Raw genomic sequence first — 16199 nt, 5'->3', positions numbered from 1 at the left:
GAATATTATGCATAAATAATTAAAATATCTCACAATGCTTTGAAGTAACAAGTTTGATGACATTTGAATGCAAATGAAGTCGGTTATATGATATGGTCAAATGACTTGCAAAAAATTTATTAAATAAACAATTTTTTTATATGTTATTGAGATTTCCGTACAAATTTATAAACTGTTTCACACTCTAATTTAATTAATTTAATCAATGTTGTAATACTTCAATAATGTATCTGTTTTGAAGGCTACAACATTATTTTTTATACGTTAATTTCGATATATAATTATTTTGGCGCTCAGTCTTAAAAAAATAAACATTTTATTTTAAATCCTAAAAAATATTTTTATGCATGAATTGTAAGAACTTTCTTTTTTCTACAAGAATTTTCTAGAGCAAAGCGCTAAATATTTTCTCACATGTTAAAATACACAACAAAATAATTGAATTTTGCGGCAAATACTTACGTGAATTCTTTTGTTGTTTGATATTAAGAAGGATATGGTTTATACTACTGTGAGGCCGACAGAGAGAGAGGTTCATCGTATAAACACACAAATGCATATACTCGGCATGCACATATCGAGTGTCTCCGTGTGTTCTATCAGGGACGGGAGCTGTTATCAGGGACGAAAGTAGCGCGACGACTTCGTGGTAGGCCTTCCTATCTTAACCGAATTTACGGAAAACACTCAGCTCGGAGGCCACCGTCGCCGGAAATCTTTGTCCTGCCACAGACGAGTAATCGGCATTCCTGGCATTCTCTTAAGGACTCGCGTCCTTAAGACTCTAACTCCGCGAGAGCGTGTTAAACTCGTGTTTCTTAATGGATTCTCGGAATCGTCATGTTCGTCTCCAAATCATTCGAGACCTGCGTATTGGCGGCCTATCCTTTTCTTTTCCTGCTCAAATTTGCGATGCGAACGAGATTGAATTATCCTTACGTAATGTATTTTACGAAATCATGACGCTATTCTGCTCACGATTCGGTATCGTGATAGCATTGCCGCGAGGTTATATTTTAACATGTGAGAAAATATTTAGCGCTTTGCTCTAGAAAATTCTTGTAGAAAAAAGAAAGTTCTTACAATTCATGCATAAAAACATGGTTTGCAAAAAATATAATATGTATTTTTAAAAAAGTAAAATGAGTACGCGTGTGTAAATTTTTTTACGTTCAATAATAAATACAACACATATATATTATTGCATTTATTATGATTTTGTTTCGACCGATTTGTGTCCTCAGATTATACCTCGTAATAATTTTCTGCATGCTAATTGCATAATGTAATATTGTTATGTGATATACATGATATTACATGATAAAATGTATTTGGTTCACCGAGAATGAGCTTCTTATCATTGAAATGTCAGTAACAAATTTTACTTTGATTTTGTTATCAACTTAAAATAAGTTGTCAAAGGACAAATTTTTGATAAAGAAACAATCTACATGAATCAAATAAAAAATTTTGAATAATTTTGGATAATTTATTTTCTGATAAAATGTATCTTACAAAATCGAATCATACAAACTATATCTTTGTTTGAAATTTTATCGAAGCTTTCTATAAATGTTCACAAAGTACATTGATCTTTGCACCATGCGGAAAACGTTATTGCGAGGTGTCGAACTCAGTTTGTCGATCTCGCTCCAGTCCATTCTTCGTCCTTCGTTCTTGACGCGGAACTAATGGCAGTACCGCGCGATGACGAAAGACGACAACAACGGCGACAAAGAACTTTCAGTGCCGCCTCCGAGGACACAGATCGCCGCACAGTTGAGTCGTGATGAGGGCGATGGCGATCCGATAAAACGAATCGTTGCAGTACGCTGCCTACCAGCAGCGTAACATCTGCGGTTATTGTAGATGATTCGAGGGTGGATCGAGATATTGCGAGAAATTGAAACTCTCAATTGCGACAGCACGCGATAAGAGATAAAGCTGTCATCGCGACTAATTAGGTAGCGTACGCACAAATTTACTCCTTTTATTTTGTTTTACGCAACATATGTTTTAACGAGGTAAACATCTCTCTTATTGTTAATCAAAATAGCAACTTTGACATGCAGTTTTTTGTGTTTTTCAATTACACGAGATTGCTCAGAATTTTTTTTAAATTTGTGAACATTATACGGTCGACATGATCATTCTTGGCGAACGGCGATCGCGGTCGTAAATATCTTCTCCTTTCGAATGAGTAAAATAAAGACGGCGGGACACGAAAACAAACACCCGTCGAACGGGCAAAACGATCGCAGAGAAAAATAAGAAGACCAAGTCCGACGAACAGAAGAAGCGATCAAGTGCAATTGAAACGATCTGCCGGACGGTCGCTATACAAGCGGCAGAAAAGAAATGGCCGTGCGATCCGTCGGAGCGGATCGACGCGATGTGAGAAGAAACGGTAGAAAATCCGCAATAAAACCATCGCGATACAAGTTGCAAATTCATAAGCGGATACATCGCATTTTAGTGTCCGCTCGTGCCTATCTTAAGAATGGGAATGTATTCCACGATGTATAACATTATCTTTTATGTTGTTTACGTTTGAGAAAGAAAAAAATTAATTTTGCATCATATTATATAAATCACACTCGTATATCCAAATTACTTGACGCGATCGAAAATGGAACAGCAATAATTTCTACTCTTAGTATAGCGACTTCACGCCTGCCATATACGGTTCAAAATTCATTTTGTACGCGTATCATGTCATTTAAACAATGTTGAAATTTGGAAATGACACCGCAAGGGATATCTTTGCAATTTATCTCGATGATATGTGTTATGTCGGCTTCTTCATTATGTCTCCTCGTGTTTTTCAGGGCGGGAGGTAATTTCGGCTGTAATTTCGTCGGTCATTAAGACACGCACCTGCCGATAATCTAAGTAATCTCTTGGTATAGTTAGATCTGATAATAATATTACTGTTATTCATAATGACATGTCGTTGAGGCGCCTTAATGATATTTTAAATGAGAAATCCAGCCAGAGAGAAAGAGCTATTTCTTCTGTTTGTTAACGAATCCATCGTGATCTATGTGTGATTTTGAACTGATGGTAACTAAATCAAATATAATTGAAATCTTATTTATTATCATCGGTATTTCTATTCTTTTTTATACTTTGCATATATCGTCATTTCCAAAGTGGAATATATAGTCGCTTTAAATAAAAAATAAGCTAATTGCTTTCAAAAAATAACATTTTAACATATCATTCTTTTAATTGAAGCAATACTTGTCCGATTTCTTCACATAACCGATCGTAGATTGAAATTTTCATTTTTACGTTTAATGACATTTTACAGATTCTCTGAGACGAAAACATCCGGCAATTTATCATTGATTGATTGGACGGATATGTAGTAAACGAGCGTGTTGCATACAATTAGGACTAACAATTTACGTCTGTTCTTCTTCCTCCTTTATATTATATTCCATTGATTTGTTCTATATTAATTAGCGGAATTCCTAATTGGCACTTTGTTCGGATACGCGTGTCTCTACATCCCTCCTCGCTCTCCTCTTTTATAGTGTATCCCAACTCCGCGGAACAAGTTAACGAGGTGAACATTTTACGTTTGATATTTACTCCGGGCCCGCCTTGGGTCTGGTTTTATTGAGTCATATATCAAAGTTTCGGAGCTTGAAAAAGCGAGGGGTATAGGAAGACTGGCGCGTATGTTTGAATCGACTGACGAAGTTCTCGCCTTCGAGAACCCTGAACTTTGTCAGTCTTCGTTTTTTCTTTAGTACAAGCTGTCAGTAAGTTTGTTTTAAATTTCGGATTGGGTCGATGATATTTTGTCGAGGTCCGATAATGCGAAATTTTTTACTAAGACATTTATTCGTTTGTGAATTAATAATTTGCATATACTTAGATATCGATAATATCTTCACCTACCGTTAGACACACATGATTTTTACTGAAACGCGTAGTGTTTCTAGTTTTATTTTAAATCTTTAAGACATTTGTATTTCAAAAATTAGATGCCATGATAAGAATAAATACAAGATTTGATTAAAAAATTGTCATATTAATTAGAATTATCTTTGCATCAAATATCAAATCTCTTACTGATTCTCTTTATCTACTTGCATCTACTTGTTAAAATACAAGTGCCTTAATATGATATAAAGTAAAACTAAAAATTTCGTGTTTTTCTATTTTTATTATTATAACGTAATATTGTTATTTTATTCTGATATGGCATGTCAATATACATTTTATTTTTAGATCTAAATTAATTTGAAAGAATCACTTGTGGATGTAGTTTGCGTTATGCACAAACTTGAGACAGCAAAATCGCATTCTGATTTCCGTGGTCCCATGCAAATTTGAGCGCTTTCGAGATTGAAATGTCGCAGAGCGAGGACGAGTTTCGAGATGATACGAGACGAGAGATGATCTCGTCCTCGTTCTCCCGGCGCTTCATCGAAGCGTGGGTTTCGATGCGGCGCGCACTCGGCCATGCACGCGCGTTCCACATTCCAATAAATAACGAAACAAAGGAGCTGCGAGACCCACCCCGCCCCATCTGGCCCCGGACGCGCCCGCCGCCATATTTACATCCGATAACGAGCCGCCGGCAGATATTTACATTTTTAATAGCATAAACCCACAGAGCTCGGTCGGCTCGCTCATGGCAACGCTTTCCTTTCCTTTCCGCTCCCCTTTCCACTTCTTCCCCTCTCACTCCACGTGGCCGGTCGCCATCAACAACCCCGCCGTCGACGCCATTTATTAGCCTTAATTGATCGAAAGGGATCTCTCTCGCGTACTCCCCCCTCTCACTCCCTCTTTCCGTCTTTCTCCCTTTCGCGCGGGCCGGCTCGTATTTTTGTCCGAGACGAAATTTCATTAGGTTTGTGGCGAGGAAAGAAGACGGACAGAGGTGAGATACACGACGCGGCGAGGAAATGAGCCGTTCTTTTCACCGCGCAGCATATGACGCCGGCGCCTTCATAACGATTAGGACCGGCGAGTTAACAGGTGATACCTGTGCGCTCGGAACCCGGACGCGGAGATCGCCCGTGACCGATGTATTTCACTTTATCTTGGGGTAAACCTGGGGGAAACGCACACCCATTGATGAAAAATTCCTGATTAGACGGGAGAATTTCTGGGTAATTTTCCTACATTAATTAATAGAGAAATGTAGGAGCATTAATGTACCACACATAAATAGCTTTGGACATTAATCGAAAAAAGCTTAAAAGTCCTCACTTAACTAAGAACCATCTTATCAAATGTCCGTAAACATAATCTAAACAATTTTATCTTGTTTGCCCTTACAGAAATCTTTACATGATTTGTTCATATTTCTTGAAGCAATAATCTGAAGTTCCTACAAAAATTAGATAACGTCACATGGATAAACTGTTGCTGATAATAAGCGATATCGTAGACAAGTAAATTGTTGCGCCAATTGGCGGAATACCTGCATTTTGACCTGCGCTCACATTAGAACAATTTACTTGACAATTAGGCGAACGCGAAAGCAGCTTAGTCGCGTTTAACTCATCCAACCGCAGGAAACATAATCTATCGAGGTCGGATATAAGTTGTTTATGGAAGCAAGTTAGTATCGAAGGGTGGCTGCACCGCTTCAGTCGTGGACTGACCGCACTCGTGGGAGGGGTTAATTGGATGGAGTGTTTGCACTCGCAATTAGCGATTAGCAATTACTTCCTATGCGAACCGATCGGTGGGAGGAAGGTTTGAGGCTTCGGCTGTTTCGGACCGACGGAGCGATTAATGAGCCAATCGGCTAATAACGCGTCACGCAAGAATACGCGGTAACCGTTTTGCGTCGCGTTGCCGTTTGCGCTGTACGATATTGTTGCCGTTATTATCTCTCTCTTTCTTTCTCTTTTTCTCTCTTTCTCCTCGCCGACTGTCGGCCCTTGCCACATCGTCACTCCCACGAGGATCGTGGGCTCGTTAGCGGATTACGACACTCACCGACGCACATTATACGGAGAGCAGTTTGAAAAACTGTAGCTAAAATGGTACGCGCGGACAAAGTCGAGCGAACGTTAATCCATTTTCCACGGTCAGTTGTGTAACGATTGGCAAATATCTTCCTCGGAATGCGCTATCGGAAAAATAAATGTTAGCCTTTTATAATTATTATTGTAGGACGTTAATTAAGAATTATTTAAAAAAATATTTAAGTTAAAATGCTCGCGGTACAAAACGCAGTACAAAAAGCACAAGTGAAAACATTTCTTGCTTGCTTTTTCAATTTAATGCTTTATTATCCAAGATATTCAATTAAATATTTTTATAAAATTTCAAATTTGCGCTACGATGAAATCGGCTCCAAACTCATCTGCAAAAGAATCACAAGCTGAAAGCTCGCGCGGCGCACCTGAAACTCTTCGTATCCTTCGGCCCCGATCTTACGAGTCGGCATTTAATAAGCAAGCGAAACAAACGATCGCAACGTAATCGTTAAATTCGTAACGTCGCCTTTCCAATAAACTCTCGCGATACATTACAAATCACGGGTCTCGTGTTCGGCGAGGAGATGCACGATCCCTGAAAGAATCACGGTATCATGGCGGTCCCCGCGAGAGGGGCGGCCACGAAATTCTCGGAAAGCGATATACCGAACCCAACGTGAAATATGTATACGCGCATGTATGTATGTGGTGGACCCGGCGCGGGATAAAGCTCCGCTAATTGGTGGCGAAGACGAGCGGTGGTGAACGCCTGCACCACCACCGGCTCCGCGGCCCGCGTAATTCCGACTAATTTATTTGATTGCGCCAGCATGCTCGGACTCTTCTCGGCGTAATAAGACTCGCCCCTGCTCGCCTCTCTCCCACCTGCCGCCCGAGCCCAACCCCCGCCGCCAAGAAAGTAAAGAAATGCCCACTTGCATTCGCGTGCTTCTCGCGTTCTATCTTCGATACGGTTTCGAGTTTCGATCCCTTGCGAGAGACTTAATTTGGTCGGCTGTGCAATCAATTAGCGAGACGCGTCGATAAGTCACAAGTTAAAGATCTTCTCCCAAAATTTGGCATAAGCTTCTTATAAATAACGAGTCAGAGATGTTTTGTTAATATTGATCTAAGGACGATAACGAAAATAATTGATAAAGCATGATAAGTGATAAATATCGCACTATATTGTTCTTCAAATTATTTTTGAAATTTTTGAAATATTGATTTGTGAAATATCTATATCTTTTAAGATTTCACGAAGATTTCTCAAAGAATTCCTTCATTGAATACGCATACTACACTGTTAACGTCAACTTGAACATTTCCTGCTTCTTCTTTGCTCTCGACAACCGATGTGAAAGCGCAGATTCCCGCGGGTTCTTTCGTAATATCTTAGCAGCTCTTAACGAGAATCAAAGACATAATACCCTTGCGTAGTCGCACATACGTACCCGCGTGTGTGGGTTTTAGATATTGTAGAGCCCCTTAATAACAATGTCGCTCGTAGTTAGTACATGGGCGGGTTTGTTAGCTAAGACCACAGATGTTCAACACCGAGAGAGGGGATAGAGAAAGAGAGTGAACGGAGGGAGAAGGAGCTAATAAAACACAATTAGCGACTCCACCGGTCTGACCAATCAGCGGGTATCGCGGCATCGTATACGCACGCGTAAAATCCTCGCGGTATTATTTACGACCCACCTGGCACGTATTATTGGCAGGGTTCTCTTTGTTTTTTGCAATTAGCCGCGTGCTGTTGCGCCTTATGAATCCGTAGAAGTCAACGTTGAAATTTTTGACAGTCCCTCCGGCTTAGAAAACACAATGAGTTATCATGTATTTAGTTAATGGTTGAATATATATTCGTTTTTTTGCTTAAAAAGAGCTTAGTTTCGTCGTAAAAAATAAATCCTGGTGTTCTAAAATTTCACAATCCGAAATATTAACAGAACAAGATTTACAATTACCAAAATTTTTGTATGATGCAAGATGTTTTAATATTTTACTAATGCATCATGTAGTTTTTTATATAAGGATAAATTTCAACAGTTTACATTTAATTGAAGAATTAATTCTTTATTCAATAAGAAGTGTTGGAAATATATGTATTTCGTGTCAATTATTCGACAATATGCTGTAAAAATTATTTAACATAATTGCTCTAATTAAATTAAAAACTCATGAAAGAAATTATGACATACGTATATTACACAACTCATTTTTTAATGTTTATATTAAATTAAATGTCAATTATCCCGATGACTTTGTCAGATTAATTACGCGCTTCGATTATTAATTTTCTTAATCAACTTGCGAAACTTGTAACTCGAACGCCATAGATTGCTTGTCGTGCTCTTATAAACCATGGCCAATGATTACATATATCTTTAGCAGCGCCGTCAGTCATATAGCATGTACTGGATAATTTTAGTAGCGCGGAATGTTTTATTTTTTGTCCTTAGCGTATTTAATTTCAGTTAGAAAATTTATCAGGCACATTTAAGTTATTGTTTTTTAACTGTTTGTCTATTAATCAAACTAATACATTTTTTTTTCATAATTCTAAATTAAATCAATAGAATATACATTTTAATTAGTTTTCGAAAATTTTAGCTAAATATGTTAATGAAGCAACAAGAAATGACATATCATTACTCCGTTGAGAAAAGTCTCCGTATTTTTCACGAATACGTCGTAACTTTTGAAGGATTAAAGGAGATTTCCGGCGTGTCCCCATTAACGATGAAAGTTTTATAATTCTATGCAATTATGCTAGTCACTAATTTGAATAGAGAATTAGTGAGAACGGAGCTGTAACGTTTCCAGGACGATGAAATTTTAAACGCGAGGGTGGGTCGTTTCTGTAATGGGATAACGGGAATCGATGGAAGGATAAAGACGTAGCTTACCCCCGGGGAACATCAACCCTCCCTCGTGAAAGCCAATCGAGCACGAACAACCACCCTAATCGCGGAGCGCCATTGGCCCGGAGTTACCCCAATTCTATTACACCTTCTGTCATGGCCATTTATAGCGTTTAATCGACCAGACTGGATCATAATATGGCGGCGATAAACCGGCCCGTGTACATGCCGTCTCACCCCCATCGTTAAATAGAAAAGCCAGCATTTGCAGTCTCGGAACTATGCATCTTGAATATCTTGCACTGCATTTTATATTTCAATTGTCAATTCCCTAACCAAAAACAATTTGCGTCTTTAGCTTAAAAAGAAATATTTTTTCATCAACTTCAACGGCAATTATTCCGGTAAAGGTAATTTTAAAATATTTTTACTAACTGTACTGAAATTATTAAGCCAACTATTTAAGCCCGCTTATCTATGCGTGTGCACGTGAACAATTATTTATATCCATTTTTAAATGTTTGCTTACAAAGTGTGTGTAAATACGCTAATAATATCCGCGCGACATTGTAGCGATAAATTGTGTGGTTTGGTTTTTTTTTTCGATGACAAAATAACTCGAAAATGTCGTAAAATTGTATTGTACTCATTTCATACGCTTATCTGTACTCAGGTGCTTATGCCCAACGTAATTTATCTTGCGTGCCTCGTAAACTTGATCGGTCCGATGTGTGACGAACCGTTTATAACAATGTATAGAAACATGGTAAAAATTAACAAGTTGTTGTCTAGTAACGCAAAGTGAGTAAAGTAAAATGTAAGAGTTTATTTCCAGTTAGAGTTAAATTCCAGTTTTACCTTTAAATAAATAAATTAATTAAGAATATCAATATTATATTTATATATACTTATTAAATATATATATTATAAATACACATAATATAGAGCTAAAATCTTATTGCTCAACAAAATAAATTATTTATTAATAAAATAAAACCTTTACACTGCAACTTCTGGCTGCGCGACTTAAGTCGAATAATATTTGTCATTTTATTCGCTCATGATAATTAATATTGCGCGTCTCCGTTATACATTGCGTTACGCGCGTATGTAATTTGTTAATCGCGCTATCTTGTTAATTACTCGATAACAAGCCGATAGTCTATAGACTTGCTGGGAGAATGAGATTCTGTTATCGCGCGGGCTCGTTTCACTTTATCGTCCGACGACTAAATGGTAATTCGCTATTTATTCGCCACCACAAGAAAGTCGAGTAATGCGCGTTATCGCTACCCCGGCAGGTATTTTGCATATCGGCCAACTAGAAACTCGGCCGGTGCTGCGCGCAGTAACGTTTTTCCGCTATTCCGCGCTTGTATCGCACGCGGGCTTTTCACGTAATTGTGTTCCAACTATGGATATTTGCTAAGGTCGAAAGTGTCAACTTATAGGGAGTCATTTTCAAACGGAAAGAGCGTAATTATTTGTTCATAAGCGTGCAAATTGCATAACGCTCGACAAATAAATTTCCTGGAAATTAAATATTTAAACATTAATTTATTCTTTAAAGATTTAATTTAATATATTTCAATACAATGTTAACTAGTATTTTAACTTAGAATTTATGACTTGTTAAAAATTGAACAGTTTGACTTGGAGTTTTAATTCTCTGACAATGTGGATCGCAATTAATGTATGCGAATTGAGATGAGAATAAAATAGCGTCAATAGGCCGATAGGAATACAATGAGAGTACGAGTCATTGTGTTTAAGAGTTTTTTGCAATTTACGAATGGATTCTAAAGGAATGGCGGTGATGTAATAATTCACCTCATGCCCCGGATCTAATTGGGCATCGTCTCAATCACGTATTTATCTACACCGTCGATACGTGTCGGCAATAACGACAGCGATACAGTTTTTGCTAGATCCATGGGCGGACTAATTTTGAGTTAATCGCCGTCTTATCGCGATCTACCGACTTTAAATGCGCCTTAATTAACTCCGCCGCTCTTATAAGGGCGGCCGGTTTTTGCTGAATCTCGGGCACAAAAGGCACTCGCGGGGAAAAAGTAAACCCCGGGACCGGGATTTCTTAAGCACCGGAATGTCGTGCGGCTTTGATCGAGGAGGTAACTGATCGTTCTTTGAAAGCCCGATGTCACGATCGATCTTCCTTCTGTTTCGCAATGCGGATTTCTTTCCGCGGAATTTAATGAAAACGTTCACGCGTTTCCTCGAACTAATTTCTAAAGTGTTATCATACGCGAAAATTTTTGTAATCTAACGTATCGTAGAAATTGCAATTATTCACAAGTTACAAAGAGATCAATATATTGCTTTTTTATGTAATATTATGTTACTTAATTACACATTTTCATCTAATTGATATTACCTTTATTTCGCGCATTAAAAAATAGTTTGTTCAGACATCTGTTGGAATTAACAATATTCTGCTCAATAATGTTTACGGCTGTAAATAGAGCGTGTTTCTATTTTAATATCGCGCAACTCTTTCATCATTATAAGTATCACACACAATTTCTGTGTAAACGTATACGTATATTATACAAGACCTGTCATTCAAATTGTTCCGCTATATCGTTACGATTAAGGATTCTGTACTACCATATAATCAACTCGCAAAATGAATTTTTTTCGACGACGATAAATTACATAGATCACACTAGTAATTACACTTCCACGTTAATCAACTCAATAATTAACTTGCTTACCAGATGGCCTTAGGATATAGCTATCACATGTCATAGTAAAGTTGTTCATTTGTACTACGAAGTAGCAAAATTGTCGCTTCTTTCAAAGAATATTTTTTATGCAATTAGTTAGTTTTATACGTGTAACACTTTTGATAATTACTATTTTTAACAACTTATTGTCATTACATGCGTTTTCGATAGCTGATATTTAATTTATTTATATTAATATTACTATGACGACGTTAATTAATTTTCTTTTTTATCTTCGGAATAATTACGCGTCAGGAATTTTCTAAAGTAATTCGCATAAAAATACTCGAATATCCCTTGCATCAATAATAGAAGAAAAGAAACGTAACAACAAAGATATTAAATAATCGGCATCAGAAATTTACGCCGATATAATGTTGCCAAATTAATTTCCAATATAAATCAATCAGAAATAAAGATTTCTGTATCTCGAATAACACGAATTTATCGAGATTATACTTATTTCGATCGATGTACGAATTGTGATAATTGTAGATAGATTATTTAAAAACTCACTTGGCGAGCATTCGTCATCTTGCAAGGGAAGTTCCGCTTCTTCGACATCGACGAGGCTGCGGATACTGAAGACGCTCTTCGCCACTCTAGTCTTCTGTAGATCACCGACGCCCTCCGTGGCTCTTCTGGGCGTCGTACTGAGGTCCATTGTCGATATTCACACGATTTTCGTCGATAACAGCGAACAGCGGGGGGATATCGCTATCTCACATTCTTTCATCATACATATTGAAATCGTGTCGTCTTCGTCGCCGACGTTGTCGTCCACATCTTCGTCTACGTGGCCTCATTAACGACACAAATCAATATCTTTCACGAAAATATCTATAAATTCTTCACACTTTTCCTTAATTTTCTCAGTCATAAATACTTATTCTCGCCTGGCTAGTTTGATGATACTTAAAATGCAATATTCAACGGAGCACTTGTTACTCGGAAGTTTTCATTTGCAGTTCCTATTAGACGAACTCGATAACATAATCTTGTGATGCAATGGATTTTGACAATTGGATCTCGATTTCTGTCGACACTTGTTAATTTTTTCTTTAAATTATCACAATCATACAGAATGGAATTCAACGCGATACAACTTTAATTTTTTAAAAAGACTGTTCTTCTCTTTTTATCTTTATTTTTAGTCGCAACGCGTATCAAGCACTTATTAGTCTAGATAACAGACTATCATCTGTTCGTCGCAACATCTCCAGGAATTGGATGATAACTTCAATTGGAGTACGCTACGCTATTTTTCACAGATAGATAAATATAGTGATCACATATCATGTCGTCGCATATATTCGACGTTATCGATTGCACTTTTTTCCCCCACAGTCCTAGAGATCGATTATCTTTGAATATCCGGCGATGGTATTTTTTACGTTGTACTCTGATACTTTCCCACGCGTTATCACGTGAATCGTTTCCTCGTATTTTTTCACAATCCGATAAATCCGATAATCACACCGGACTGTCAACGGTCGCATCGCATTTTTTTCTCCAGGTGGGAACAAGCGTTGGCGTTGTTCAAAATACTTTTAAACGCACAGCTATCATTAACAATAATATTGTGCATTATCGGGTCCGTCGGCAGGTAACGAGCGTGTTATCAGAAGCGCATGTCATTGTAGGCATCGAATCGCGCGCGCATCGCATGAAAACTGCTCCTGTTAGATTTATAAACACGCGCTCACGTGCACACGTGCATTTTACCCGGTAAGATCAATGAACTTTTTCACTCTGAATGATTTACGTATGTAATTTAACATAGCTTCTTGGTCACTCCTGTTTGGTTTGCGAACAATTTTAGTATTTTTATCTTCCCAAAAGTATAACGTTTTTTTTTAAGAATCGTCAATTTGAAACAAAACGATTCTTTCGTCCTTGTCCGCTGTGAACTAAAAAGAGCCGTCTTCACGCAATTATTTTCAGCCTCGGAGTAGCGGAAGGAACAGATGACGCTCGACGTAATGTAATAACAGAGGACAATAGCGATGTCAAAAATCTTCCATCTGTCGACACTATGCGGTTTGACAGGTTTATCAACTTACTGAGATTTTTACAGGAACATACAAGGATTATTGAGTAAAATTTTAGTGACCAAGAATTAAATGCGCTATCATTAAGTGACGCTACAAGTCATGTAAATATTATAAAGTGGAGTTCCACCAATTCTTTATTGAACAAATTTTTCACATTGCAAACTGGACTTATTACAATGTCTATAATCAGTCTTTAGCATATAAATAGTCTATTTTCACACGAGCACTCTTCAAAATCGCATAAAGTTATTATAAATTCAAGAAATAATTGACACAATTTTCGATGTAGATGCAATATTTTTCTCGAGAGATTGTAGATTTCTTCACTGTTCTACAAGTCTGTTTGAATGTTACATGTGATATGATGACCTCCTTAAATCAATCGCTTCCGTTACAATGTCCGTCATGCACCTTTCTTCAACTTTTCACAATTTTCACAAGATTGTTTGTCTCAAAAAATCGTAGGATCTCTTATCACCAAACATTTCCCTCTTTAATTACAAGTTCGATTCCTCGCAAGTGTCATATTCAAATTTGAGCACGCTGATTGCACTTAGAACCAACTTTACATGCGTTACAATACGCATCACATACACTTGTCTGACTCTTCAAATTCAATTGACATATTTTTTAACATGCTCGATAACTGATAACCGTCACTGACATCCGTCGGTCTCACCTACAATCGGATCGATTTGACAGCTGACTAAGTCAGCTCATGTCATAACGAACCAACTCGTTTGAGAAGCGGGAACGACGCCGTAAGCTCGCGTGGACAGCGCGCGCGGCACACGCGTATCGCGAACTCCTGGCCGGCAATGTGCGCGATCGTGTTCCCTCCACTTCGAGGAGGTCGATCGCTCGTGCTGCCCAAGGTGATATCAGGTGGTAGAGGGGAAGGTATAGAGACTCTGTAGACCGCCTTCGTGGAACAAAATGGAGTTGGACGCAGGTTGAAAGCCCGCCCATCGAGATCCGCCCCCACACGATCGTAACGGGAAGGGTTGACGGACGGACTTCTCTCTTCCTGAGAGCTGAATCTCGAGATGTGTTTTGCCTCAATGATTTTCATGTATTTAAAAAAGTCATTTTTTACTTCAGTGATTTAACTTGGATTTTTAGATGTAGATACAGGTGTTTTGTTAATGCTATTGTAGAAATGTTATAATATGATAGGATGTGTATATGTGTATATTGGTCTTATTATGTATTATTCGAGAAAATTTGACAGAGAATAGTCGATGATCTATTTACGCGAGATAAACAATAATTGTCCTTTGAATTATCCGGATATTACCGATCGGTTTCGGCAAAGCGAAAAAAATAATATAAGGATACAAGGTTGAGTTTACCATCGTCGAAAATATGGGCCAATGCGTACTCGATGTCGGCAATTGAGTATCGATAAATGATGCTAGTCCAATACTGACATCTTTGTAAATTTGGCATCGATCACGTACTGTTTAGCAGTACTGTTTCATAATAATCGACCGATGCCGATGATATGTTGATTTTACATTGTTATTTCATATTTGATTAATGGTGAAATAATATCGTAACAATATTAAAAACATAGTACAATTACTATATATCTCAAATGGTATTATTTAGATTTTATTTTACGTCCTACTTAAAATTGTCTTATTTATTACCGAAACTTATTTTTTTTCCATCGAAACGGGAAAAACGTACGGGTTTTGCGAACGGATAATTTATCAAACGGACTCATTGAGCTTGTCTTACGATGGAGTAGAACAATTTTAGGAGGGAATAAAATAAGCACGAAATATGATTTATTTTCGCGAATTTTGACCATAGAATTAATTAAGCATAGGACCACAGATGCCTGAGTAGGCTAGGGTAGATTAGATGAAATTGGCGTATAGCATAAATAAATTTATTCACATTCAAAAATCCTTTATTGCAGACACGATTTTTCATTAAATAAATTATTTCGAATACTCGTACTTATACATATCATATAAGTATTTTGAAAAATTTCCTGAATATTATTTTCTACGCCAATTTGTACAATATTTAACATGGAAATAAAATAAAAATCTAAACTGCTTTTTACCTTTAAGAAAGAGAAAAGAGAGAAGAAATAAAAGAATAACATTTCTATAAAATAGCAATTCTTTTATACATCAGTTTATATTCTTTTATTTTATTTCTTATATGTTTCATGTTTTTCCAATAAAAATGCTAGTTTATTTTTATCTTATAATAAAAAAAATAAAAAGCAATAAGAATCAAACGTGATGCATTTAATTGTTTGAACCAGTAATAAATATGTTATAAAAATTAATAATTATGAATATTAATTCTTGTAAATGTTTTAATAAATATTTCAAATATTTTATGTTATATTACACGGTTGTTTATGTGCAATATTTTACTAATAACAGGTAACCAATAAATGATTAATTGCCGATAAATACATTAATATTTATGATATAAAGTACGATATAAAACGAAACATACAATTTATTTATTGAAATTAAAATATTGAACGCAAGGAATAACTTGTAATATGGAAAATATTCTAACGTCGTGTAAGGAATTTTAACGCTGACT

At 37.0% G+C, this 16199-nt stretch overlaps 1 protein-coding gene across 1 annotated transcript in view; it reads right to left on the bottom strand.

Moving 5' to 3' along the window:
- LOC105674138 (homeobox protein aristaless) overlaps positions 1-14492 on the bottom strand; it is a 114014-nt gene extending 99522 nt beyond the window's left edge. Inside the window, exon 1 of the mRNA XM_012370270.2 lies at positions 12085-14492. Coding sequence (XP_012225693.1) covers positions 12085-12232 — 148 coding nt within the window. The 5' untranslated portion in view covers positions 12233-14492. The remainder of the gene's footprint in view (positions 1-12084) is intronic.
- Between the last annotated feature and the right edge of the window lie 1707 nt (positions 14493-16199).

Source organism: Linepithema humile, chromosome 5 (genome assembly GCF_040581485.1).
Source record: "Linepithema humile isolate Giens D197 chromosome 5, Lhum_UNIL_v1.0, whole genome shotgun sequence".
Taxonomy (NCBI): Eukaryota; Metazoa; Arthropoda; class Insecta; order Hymenoptera; family Formicidae; genus Linepithema; species Linepithema humile.
This window is presented reverse-complemented; position numbering and strand designations above follow the sequence as displayed.